Genomic DNA, 12,125 nt, shown 5'->3' on the forward strand with positions numbered 1-12,125 from the left:
AATGTATGCGCATATCAAGAATATAAAGACATGCAAAATACCTCTTGGAAAGAAGTGGGAATAAGGAATGGGAGAATGGGTTAGAACAGGCATGTCAAACTCATTTTCATTCAAGGGCCACATAAAGCCCAATTTGATCTCATGTGGGCCGGACCATTAAAAAGATGGAAGGAAGGAGGGAAGAAAAAAAGGAAGGAAGGAAGGAACGAACGAATGAACGAAAAGGAGACAGGAAAGAAAGATGGAAGGAAGGAGGGAGGGAGGGAGGGAAGAAAGATATGATGGACGGACAGAATGAAGGAAGGAAGAAAGGGAGGAAGGGTAGAAGAAAGGAAGTAAGGAAAGATGGAAGGAAGGGCAGAAGAAAGCAAGTAAGGAAAGATGGAAGGAAGGGCAGAAGAAAGGAAAGATGGAAGGAAGGATAAAAGGAACAAAAGGAAGACAGGAAGGAAAGAAGAAAGGTAGTAAAGAAGACAGGAAGGAAAGAAAGGGAAGAAGGAAATATGGAAGGAAGGACAGAAGGAAGGAAGGGAGGGAGGACAGAAGGAAGGAAGGAAGGTGGGCCGGATCGGACCCCTCGGCGGGCCGGTTCTGGCCCACGGGCCGCATGTTTGACATCCCTGGGTTAGAACAATTTTGCCTTTTTGTACTCCTCAGCTGTTTTTTATGCATCCTGGTAAGATGAATCCATAAATAGAGAATCCATAAAATATTCTTTCTGAGACTGTTAGTATAATTTTATTCCCTGCAGCCACATGCTTTGGACTTTGCACCGTATTGTGCATGTTTTGCACGTTGACAAGCGGTCGTGACTTCAGGCATCGAAGCTACAGCCGAGCCCCTGGTAATGCCCCAGGCTCATTTGGGCCGCGCTATCAGCCTGCTCTCTGCTAATTGAGCTGTTGAGGTTGTAGTTTGCAGATATGGAGGGGGTGAGGGGGGCGGGGGGTTGACTTTGACAGACCCTTAGGCTAGTAGGCATGTACAAAGCATACTGAAATATAAGCACATGTGTATATAAAGAAAGCACAAACACAGTCTGACACCTCAGCGGCTGTCTGGGAGGAAACCGATGCTATGGGACAGTCTGAAGGAGGAGAAAATGAGTCGATTTATACCATCTTCCCAATGCCCGTCCGTGACTAACCTGCATAAGATCCCTTCACCCAGTATGGATGTATGCAGCAAGCCGGCTCGGGTGCAGTCTTATCCATCTTAGTCCACAGCCGGTCCCTTACAGAGCAGAAACCAATTCCTAGTAGAGACGCTGATAACCGAATTTCATTTTTCCAGTATTGTATGTGAATTTTAATCAAGAACATATATATACGATGAGCCGGTTTAAAAAAAGGAAAAAGCTTTGGTCTAGCTCTGGTTTTAATTTAATGAAATGAAAAAGAAAAAAGCTTCCTCCTGTGGCAAAAGAATAGATATTATTTCCTTTCAGTTGTCTTAACTTAAGGCACAATGCATATGTTGTGGTTTAGACAACCGCTTCCTCTTTCAATGAATAAATGAATCTTTAAATCTACTCATTATATATTGATACAACAGGTCTTTTCGTTTCAGTCCCTCTTCTTAAAGGATAATAAAATGGAGATGTGTGAAGGAAACAAGTGCAGCAACAAAGAAAAAAGAAAATATTCTCAGAGTCAGAGGTTCGGTGGAAGTAGCTGTGACGTCCGAAATCATGAGACGCTCATACATCACAAGGCAGCTGAACTTCTCTCAAGGACAACAAGGAGACAGGCTGAATAAGATCACGGGCCTGTTTGCAGTCTCAGGATACCTAACCTCTCTGTTCCTGAGCTCCGAGGGGCCCGGTGCTCAGGATAGAGTGTTTTTTTTTCCCCCTAGAGAGGGAAAGGGTCAGTAAGAGGCCACCAACCCTATCAGCCAAGCAGAGGCATGGAGCTTTTATAACGAGAAAAGAAAGATTGGAGGCCAAAAACAAAATCTTATCGTTTAACCCTGGTAAACGACTAAAATATATCAAGTTATATCGCTTGACACTAATCTCATACGAAAACAAACTGCTTTTATGCTTTTGGCGATGATGTTGGTTTTGCAGAGCGAAGTGGCACACAGTCAAAATGTAGAAGAGTAATTGGAATCTGCTGAAGAATCAATAATCCCTGCTGAAGTGAAAGGGTCTACATGTGCAGTCACATCAATCCATCACTGTCACGTTAATTATGATACTCTGGCATAATTACTGTGAAGAAAAGGTTGATGCTGGTGGCATTGTTAGTTGCTTGTATTTCAATATTTATTTCTAACATATTTATTTCCCCATTTATAAAGATATAACAGCATTATTGCTGCTTTACATGTTATAACCACAGACTGTATAAAAGAAATGGACGTAACATCCGTGACGTCTCCCATTGGTTTGTGGACTGCTGCTCGGAAGCCAATAGTTTCGAATCTAGGCAGCGCCATCTTGAAAATTTCAGGTGCATGCTGGGAAAAATAAAAACACGGATTCTACTTATATGGGCATGAGGCGGGGCCATGGGCGGAGCGGGGAGGTTGCTATGGTTGCGAGGACTGGATCTCGAGGTCATTGGTCAATCAACCTGTCAATCAGGACGTAGCCACGCCCTAATGCATACCCTGCTTTATCGTCAAATATAAAATCGGGGAGGCCAAAATGTCCCAAATGAACATCATACTGCATTGAAGAAGGCTTTAAACTAGCGATTGAGACCATAAACACATTTTGAAAACGTTTACTGAGGTTAGAAATCAAGTGAGAAGTTGGTGAATTCTCCATTGACTTGTATAGAGACGGTCGCCTCCTGGTGGCCTTTTGATAGAATGCAGCTCTAAGTTACTTCCGCGTTGGACTCAGAGGACCAGAACTCCCCGCCTGGTTATACTTAAATAGGTTTCTTACTGTCTACCAAGCCATCAATGAAAGTAATTGCAAACTCAGTCATTAATTGATTCATTTAGTCATTCATTGCAATTTTTTTTTTAAGTCTGCAGATGTAAATGTTAATAATATGGCTTATATGGGCTCTATAAAGGATTAGTAAGTGATTTATTAATGATTAATAAAGCCATTAATTACTTTATCTTGGTAATCTTGCTGGTATTTGGCTTCCCCACTATTTAAATGTTGTAATTAACAGCTTTATTAATGGCTAATAAACCATTAATTAATATTTCATAGATTCCAATATATTAATAAATCTTTGGTTACAAGGTTGAGGTCAGAATCAGTTTAGTAGCATTTACAATAGTGAATTTAATGGTTTGACTTGATGTAAAAATGCTTCATTAATGACCTGTTAACACATATTATTGCAAATTACCTACAAACTTTTGATAATGGGCTTAGTAGCAAGTAATTAACCTATGACTTTTTGTTAATATGAAGCAACACTTTTTATTTTTTAGCTTAGTTTTTAGGTTCATCCCACATTTCTCATGAAAAACCCATATGTTTTGGTAACTTGAAAATCTTTAAATAAGTCAATATACTCTGTGGAAGCAATTAGCATTAGTCATTAAAAATATAAATGCTCTGTCGTTAACTTCACGATGAACTCTCAAAGCTAAAATCATAGAGTAAAGTGCACCAAACTGGATGTCTTGTCTTCTCATTTTCAGTAGGAATTCAATTATTATTAATTTTTTTACAGACAGTCCCTTTAAATGGTCGCTCCACACTGAATCACAGAGAGGAAAACTAGCTGTGCTGCTCCATCAACCTAACCTTTCCAAAAGTGCTCTGTCCTTGTCTGTCTGTCTTTGACAACTGATGTGAAAACGCTGGGATTCAATGCTAATTTAAAAATGCCACCTGCTGTAGAGTATTTTTCCCTCCTCTCCACTTCTTCTAATAAAACAGTTAACAAAAAAAAAACCCTTAAGAAAAAAAAACCAACCTCCTTCCTCTCACTCTCTCTCCCTCTCGAGGTCATTGCATTTGCAGAAGACGACAGATGAAACGCAGAGCTGGTCACAGTGATAGTGCCATCCCTCTGAATTTGCAAATATGGATGACGGCCAGTGTTTGTGCGGCAAAAAGTGAGACGTGTGGGTTTAAGTGATGAATGGGGCTGCAGCTCCTGGTAGAGCAAAATAAAGCAGAACCACTTAGGTCCTGTCAACAGCTGCTACAAACCCTACTGGTTGGGCAACTCGCGTCTCTGTGTGCGGTTTGTCCGAGAACAAATCATGTGTTTTTCCTCAGGAGAACCCTCGTAGATATAAAGCGGCTCCCTCTGCACATTATACAAATTGAATTACGATGTGTTAATTTAGCTTATAACTGAGGAGTGAATTGCTTACGGTGCATGGGTTAATTAACCGTAAAAAGGTTTTTCAAACGTTCTCCATCTCCTCATCATGACGCAAATTTGTTTCTCTACCTCTAGGGCGAAGGCTCTAACTTCCTCCAGCTGGGCTCCTCCATCGAGCAGCAGATCAATGGCATGTTCAAGGTGATGGAGGAGTACAACTGGGACAGCTTCGTCGTCATAACCAGCCTCTACCCGGGCTACGAAACCTACGTGGATTACATCAAGTCCTTCACAGACACCAGCTACTTCATGTGGGAGCTTCAGGATGTGCTGACGTTCGACATGTCCGCCGACGGCATGAACGACATCCGAGCACGGAGGCTTCTGCAGCAGATCGACGCCCAGGTGCTGCTGGTCTACTGCTCTCACGAAGAGGCCCAGTATCTGTTCAGCATGGCGAGCGAGGCCGGACTGGTGGGGCCGGGCTACATCTGGATTATCCCCAGTCTGGCTGTGGGGAACCCAGACATCCCACCGCCGGACAGCTTCCCCGTCGGGCTCATCAGCATCATCACAGACCGGTGGAGGATGAGCCTGAGGAAAAGGGTTCGGGACGGTGTGGCCATCGTGGTGAAGGGCGTGCAAAGCTTTCGGAAACAGAGAGGCTTCGTTCCAGAGGGCCACAGCGACTGTCACAACCCGCTCAAACCCTCTACTACTAATGACACGCTGTTCAGGTAAGCTAAAGGTGCAAGAAGAAGGCGGCTTGAGAACAACTGATTTGAATATGTATTTAGCTGAATTGGTAATTAGATGGATTTGCAGTAGTTTGTTTATGTTAAAGACCGTGTAAAGTGACATTTTCTTCTTTCTAAAAAAGTGTAAAAAGCATTTCAACCATTTAGATTTGAATTGTGGAGCTAGGCTTCATAAACTGTGTTTCAAGATTTCTGTGTTCAGGATTTAGTGATTAGCATAAACCCGCCCCTGCTGCTGTAGAGGTATAAATACATTCAGTGCACACTACTACTACTACAGTCTACAGTTAGCCAGTTAACTGAGTTAGCTGCCGAGTTAGCCGCCGAATTAGCTGCTGAGCTAGTAGCCAAGTTAGCCGCAGAGCTAGTAGCTGAGTTAGCAGCAGAAAGCTCTCTGAAGTAGTGTCCATGTTTCTGATAGAGGTGGTGACTTTGATTGACAGGTGACAGTTGGTAGGGGGCGGGGTTTCAGCGGACTCAGAGGCCACGCCCACAGCGTTTGGTAGCAGAGAAAGAGGCTGATTTTTACACAACTTTGAAGCCTAATTTCATATATTTGGCGATTTTTTAAATCATTCAAATTTGTTAACAACACACTTTTCTGTGGTATGTCAAACTCAGTATAATATTTATTCTTACTTTACACAGACTTTCAGTATTAATCTATAAGAGAGTCAAATTAGATACTTTAATTTCTCAAATGGCGGCCATTATTAACTTTGGCTGCAGAGAGATAAAGGTCTTTATCTAAACAGACTTACATTAGACTGAAATATAGTTTCTTGCCTTTGTCATTTAATACTGTTGATCTGTCATTAAAGGAACATGACATTTCCAGCATTTCCAACAGAGTAGCTCCTTCCTTTTCCTAACAGGGTTTAATAAAAGGGGCTTATGGATTTCTGGGGTTTAAAGTATTCTCCTTATTGTAAATACTTGCCTTTATAATGACTGTTCAGTGTTTGGTGGCAGGGTCCGCTATTCGTTTGCTGAATTGATACATGTGTTGGCACCTATGCATGGTAGTGTGTCAGCGGTTCAAACACAGTCTATACAGAAAGACAGCACTCATACATTTTTGCAGAGGTTTTCCGTTAATGACGCTGGTGCATGAAAATGACATGTCAACTCTATCACACATGAAACAGTACAGTATCTCCTCTGCTGCGTTTAGACCAGACACGAAGGCTTATACGTTATTTCTGCCAAATGTATCCAGATGGTAGCTTGTGTTAACCAAACACCCCGACCTAGAGCCGGCTCTGCTTGATGCTTGAGGCTTCTTCCCGTTAAAGGGGAGGTTTTCCTTCGTCACTGTCGCCAAGTGCGGCTCACGGGCGAAATGTTTGGTCCCTTTAAATTAAATGTAAATTTAATCTAGACCTGCTCTGTGTGAAAATTACCTTGAGATGACTTTCGATTGCAGTAGTTAGTTTGAGGAGTGTACATAAAGCATTTAATATTTTGATACAACTACTGTACTTTTCACATTAAAAGCCAACCCCTCCCATCTCAACCATGCTTTCTAGAAATTACATTTTTTATATACGACTAAATTGCAACAGGAAATCTGTTTTTATGAGAAACATAATACCAGCTGAGCTACATTTTCTGTCAACCTAATGAGAAAATATTAATGAATGTATCCTAAAAATCACAAAAATGTTGATACTGGACTTCTGAGTCACACCAAAACGTCCAATCTTGCAGTACAATATCTACTCATACCTACTATCTTACAGCATTATTAAACTTTTTATGCATATGGTTAAGCACTTTGTTAACTTAAAGGGAAAGATCATGGGCTTAGAATAACACAGAAAAATAACACAGACGGGACTTAAGATGCAAACCTCAACCTCTTCCCTACAGCTTCACTCTTTCGGAAAATACAATATATAGTCCATAATGTCCATGGATAATTAAAGCAGCGAGACAAGCATATACAGTATACCTAGATGACAAAACCCTCTAAAACTGTGACTGCTGTAAGAACAATGAATATTCAGTGTTTTCTGATCTGCTTGGTTAAACTTGTTTTCATGTTTAACCCAACCCATTTGCCCTGACATTGACCCTCAGTTGTTTTTTTGGCGCTTTAATCACATCACGATACTCGCTACCACTTTTTCTTTACACTTTATATACTATTCAGGGTCAAATTTGTCCCCTGTGTTACATCTGAGAGCTATAAAAACACCTAATACACATTTATTTTTCTTCTTTTTTTTTTAAATGTTTTTTTATATGTTGGGGAATGAAAACTATGACTGTACTGAGAGTCATGTATTTATATTTGATTTGATTCACAATCACTATTTTATGGTGCAGGAGAACATTTTATAGAATATGATAAATATAATATAATGCTTAAATGCTGATTTTTGAAATGCACAGGTCAAACTTGTACATTGCATATATAAAAGTGTGTATATCAGCTGCACAAAAATGTAAAAAAAAGATGCATTTTATTTCTATTTTTGTAAAATCAAGCTAAAATTAATATGCATATGGTGTTTTTACAACTCTCAAATGTAAAAATTGATGTAAGGGTTAAGTAAGAGTCAGTCAACATTAGCAGTTAAACAGTCAACTGTATCATTTTCCTTGAGGACCGTTTTTTTTTTTATGCATATAATTATAATAACCTTGCAGGAAACGGTTAGTTTAGTCACAAAGGGAATATTGATTGTACATCAGAAAGAGTAACAGCTCAGCAGAGTTACTGTACTGACTTATATCTGTATGATGTGGCATAATCGAGGTCAACAGTCATTTATTTATTCATGACTTCCCATCTGTTTGGTGTCGTGGAGACTCATTTAAAGACCACCGTCATTCTCCTCAAACTGTGTCCTCTGCCCAGCTGCCATCCGCTGTCTTATCTCCTCACCGCCGAGCAGGTGATTGACCCTGTCTTTTTTAGACTGTTCCTTCCTTCCATCTGTCCTCTCTCCCTACTTCTCTCTTGCCTTCCACCCCCCTACCTTCCTCCCTTCTTTCTTTCCTCTGTCCTTCTTTCCTTCCTCCACACCCCTTTCTTCCTTCCTTCAGTCATTCTTTCCTTCCTTCCCTTCCTCCCTCCCTCTCTCTTTCTTTCCTCCCCCTACCTTCCTCCCTCCCTTCTTTCCTCAGTCCTTCCTTCCTTCCATCCTTCCTTCCTCCGTTCCTCTTTCCTTTCTCCCTCCCTCCCTCCCTCTCTCCTTCCCTCCTATCCTTCCTTCTTCCTCCTTTACTTCCTTCTTTCCTCAGTCCTTCCTTCCTTCCATCCTTCCTTCCTCTTTTCCTTCCTTCCTTCTCTCCCTCCTTTCCTCCCTTCCTTCCTTCCTTCTTTCCTCTGTCCTTCTTTCCTTCCTTCCCTTCCTTCCTTCCTTCCTTGACACAAGGACAACAGGAGGGTTAAACCAAGCCCAAAAGAGCAATCTGAGGCCATCTGTGCCGTGGAACAAATCCTGTTTTTGTTTGAAAAATGTTTTAATCAGCAAAGGGAAAGAGCCAGGAAAAGAAAAAAAATACAGCTCAGGCATCAGCTCTTGTTGGCTCGTGTAAAAGCAAGGTCATTCAGGGAGATTGGGAGTCACAAAACGGGGCTGCTAACGGGACTCAAGCATCATCCGATACTTCTCCTGCATATTCAACATCACTCTGTCCCTCTGATGTCAGAAGGAAATCTTTTTTTTTTTTTTTGGATTCTGTGAAGCCGAAGGGGGGAGAGATACAGAGCAACTCTTCCTTTTGTAAATCCAGACCCGTCCATGAAAAAGGTGGAAAATTGTGAATATTATCTCAGGCTTTGATTCAGAGCAAACTTTCTAAACCCGGCGGGCACAATTTGACTAGCAGCGGCTCTCTCTCCCCCTCACCAATATAACGTGAAGGTCGACAAGATAGAACAAAGCACTTTCTATTAGCTTCATTGTCTGTCATCTCTGCTCCTTCCTGCCAGATCAAACATTTAACATCTCTCTCGGTTTTTCTGAAATGTACTCACTTCTATTACCCCCCCACCCCCACCCCCTCAGACAAGCCTTTAATAATGAGTCAGCTCACCTGTTAATTAGATTATCTCAGATTACCAGATTAAATAGGCTTTTCACACAGACCAGAGCTGATGGCGATTCTCCTCCCAGCAGGCTTTCATCACCTCTGCTGGAGTGACGGCTGAGGTGAGAGAGTGGCACCGCAGGTCTAATATAACAGAGGATGTACGTGATGAAACGGTAGAATCAAAAGGAGGCGGGTGACTGTTTTTCGACGCGGTGAAGCAGCTGTCGTGTCACCGTGTAGCTCCATTTTTATTTTTTTATTTTTTTAACAAACTGATGAAAGCAACTGTGTGTTTTTGGTGTGACAACGAGACACTTGTGACATTATCCGATCAGTCTAGAAAGGTTTCACCATCATGACAGCGGCAATAAACTACATGCAATATGTATGAAAACCAAATAAGAATGAATAAAACAGATCTAAGGAGATAAAAAGTCATTATTCTGACACAGGATGTAAGACGAGGAGACATTATGTCATTGTGAGATTTAGACTTTCATTAATGCATTTTATCCAATATCCAGTCCAGACAGCTGCTTGATTATTGGAGTGACTGATCATCTTTCTCTTTCTTTTGTTTTTCTTTCTTTTCTTGCAGGCACATGTTGAATGTCACCTGGGAACACAATGACTTCTCCTTCAACAGTAACGGTTACCTGGTGAATCCCGCCATGATCATCATCACCCTGGACAGAGAGAGACAATGGGACAAGGTACGCTCTTCACAAAAAAAACTACTGATCACGCTACACCCATTTTTTTTTTTTTTTTTGTGGGATTACTACTGAATGCACAACATCACGCAATTAAAAAATCTGAAGAGCTGCTCTGCGATTACATAGTGCCTTTCACTGCATGCTAAAAGCAAAGTGATTTCATACATCGCTGGTCTCTTTGTAAAGACTAGCTAGAGGAGTCGGAGCTCCACTGACACCAATGAACCACTTAATGAAGGATCATCTCCCAATTAAACACACACACACACACACACACACACACACACACACACACACACACACACACACACACACACACACTCTCCATTTCACACACACACATACATCTCTTTTACTCACTTACTTCAACCCTCCGTCTCTCCAAAAGATATTAAAAGAAAACCCACACACACACATACATACACACACTCTCCATTTCACACACACACATACATCTCTCTTACTCACTTAAGGCCCATTTATGCTCAACGTTAAATACGGATACAGACGGAGCCTTCTGTCCGTGCTCTGCGTTCATTTCCTCCGTATTTCTGCACGTTTCCATAAAGCTTACAGATACGGACCAAACGGAGCAGTACCACCGGCGACCATGGGGGGGCAGTGTTGCTGTCACTACTCGATACGTAGCTCTAGTGAAACACGAAGAAGGAATAACAATGGAGGAACTTTTTGAGGAAAGGTTGTGTTTGAGTTGGTTAGAAACTTTAACCCTCCTGTTGTCCTCGAGTCAAGGAAGGAAGGGAGGGAGGAAGGAAAGGAAGGTAGGAAAGGAGCAAGGAAGGTAGGAGGGAGGGAGGGAGAAAGGAAAAGAAGGGAGGAATGAAGGAAAGAAGGACAGAGGAAAGAAGGAATGAGGAAGGTAGAGGGGAGGAAAGAAAGAGAGAAGGAGGGAGGAAGAACAGGCGGAAGGAAGGAACAGTCAAAACAGACGGGGTCATTTTGACCCGGGAGGACGACATTAAGGTTAAACTGTACATTTTTGTCTTTTATGCAAGAGGAACATTATCAATATCTCCTCCACAGTCGCCATGTTTGTTTTTGAGTTTCTTGTTGTTTCATAAACGTTTGACTCGGTGCTGCCCCCTGGTGGATGTATTGACTCGGTGCTGCCCCCTGGTGGATGTATTGACTCTGTGCTGCCCCCTGGTGGATGTATTGACTCTGTGCTGCCCCCTGATGGATGTATTGACTCTGTGCTGCCCCCTGGTGGATGTATTGACTCTGTGCTGCCCCCTGATGGATGTATTAGTTAACATCCATGCCAACGTAAAGGACGCATAAAAGTATGTGAGCAGTGACGCTAACATCGTTTGAAAAGGACGGATACATTTTCGTACGTCTGTTGAGCATAAATGGGCCTTTACTTCAACTCTCCATCTCTCCAAAAGACATTAAAAGAAAACACACACACACACACACACACACACACACACACAAACACACACACACACACACAGAGAGAGAGAGAGTACTATCAGGTAACTTTTCTGCCTCATTGCCTCTGCAGCCTCATTGACTTGACCGGAGATTGAAACATTAATTTTAAGCACACCGGGGTGAATGTGACGCGGACACCAGAGTGGAGGGGAGTTCACTTCCTCCACCGGTTAGATAACAGAAGGTTAAACATCACACTCAAAGCAAACAGCCGCAGGCATTTCAGAGCTAATTATGCTACATTGATGTATACGGGTGCTACTTCCTATTAATTTCCAATATGTTATCAAGGCTCTTAGCTAATGGGATGCTGTGACTGTAAACGGGGCTCCAACTATATGAATAATAAGGCAGAAAAGGCCACGCTGTGTGTTAATCAATACAGCAGCCATGGGCCAATAATAAAGATATTTTTACTGGAGTAGAAATGACTTCCCATTTTGGTGTATTTAACACAGTCAATGTTATGTTCGGATAATTGGTAATATGTAAAAGCCTGTGGGTGACGTTTATGAATAGAGTCATATGAAAAGGAAGTTATACAGATACAGCAGGTTGTGATTTGATCTGCATGTTCAGTTTGTTTGGAGTCAGTAAAAAGAACGGATACTGTCTCTTCACAAGAAAAATTACACCGTCTGTCTTTTGTTCAGAAGCTTAAACCAGATAAGCAACCTCTTAGTTGCAAAATAAAATTGCATTTCTAGTCTTGGAAAAGCAAACACTGAGGTAAATGTGATGTGAAGTAATGTATACTGCAGTAAAAAAAACCTCTTAGGAGGGAAAGTCAGATGCATGGTTGAGCATAAAAAAGTGTTTCTCTTTGACACCAAAACATCGCTGCAACCTGGAAAGAAGGAAGGAAGAAGGAAGGAAGAGAGGAAGGTTGGAGG

General features: G+C 41.7%; 1 protein-coding gene across 1 annotated transcript in view; it reads left to right on the forward strand.

The window, feature by feature from the left end:
• Window positions 1-12,125, forward strand: part of LOC128378570 (glutamate receptor ionotropic, NMDA 2C-like) — a 68,944-nt gene that overhangs the window by 14,461 nt on the left and 42,358 nt on the right. The window contains 2 exon segments of the mRNA XM_053338134.1: window positions 4,389-4,990; window positions 9,657-9,771. Of these exon segments, the coding sequence (XP_053194109.1) occupies window positions 4,389-4,990; window positions 9,657-9,771 (717 nt within the window).

Source organism: Scomber japonicus, chromosome 18 (genome assembly GCF_027409825.1).
Source record: "Scomber japonicus isolate fScoJap1 chromosome 18, fScoJap1.pri, whole genome shotgun sequence".
NCBI classification, from domain to species: Eukaryota; Metazoa; Chordata; class Actinopteri; order Scombriformes; family Scombridae; genus Scomber; species Scomber japonicus.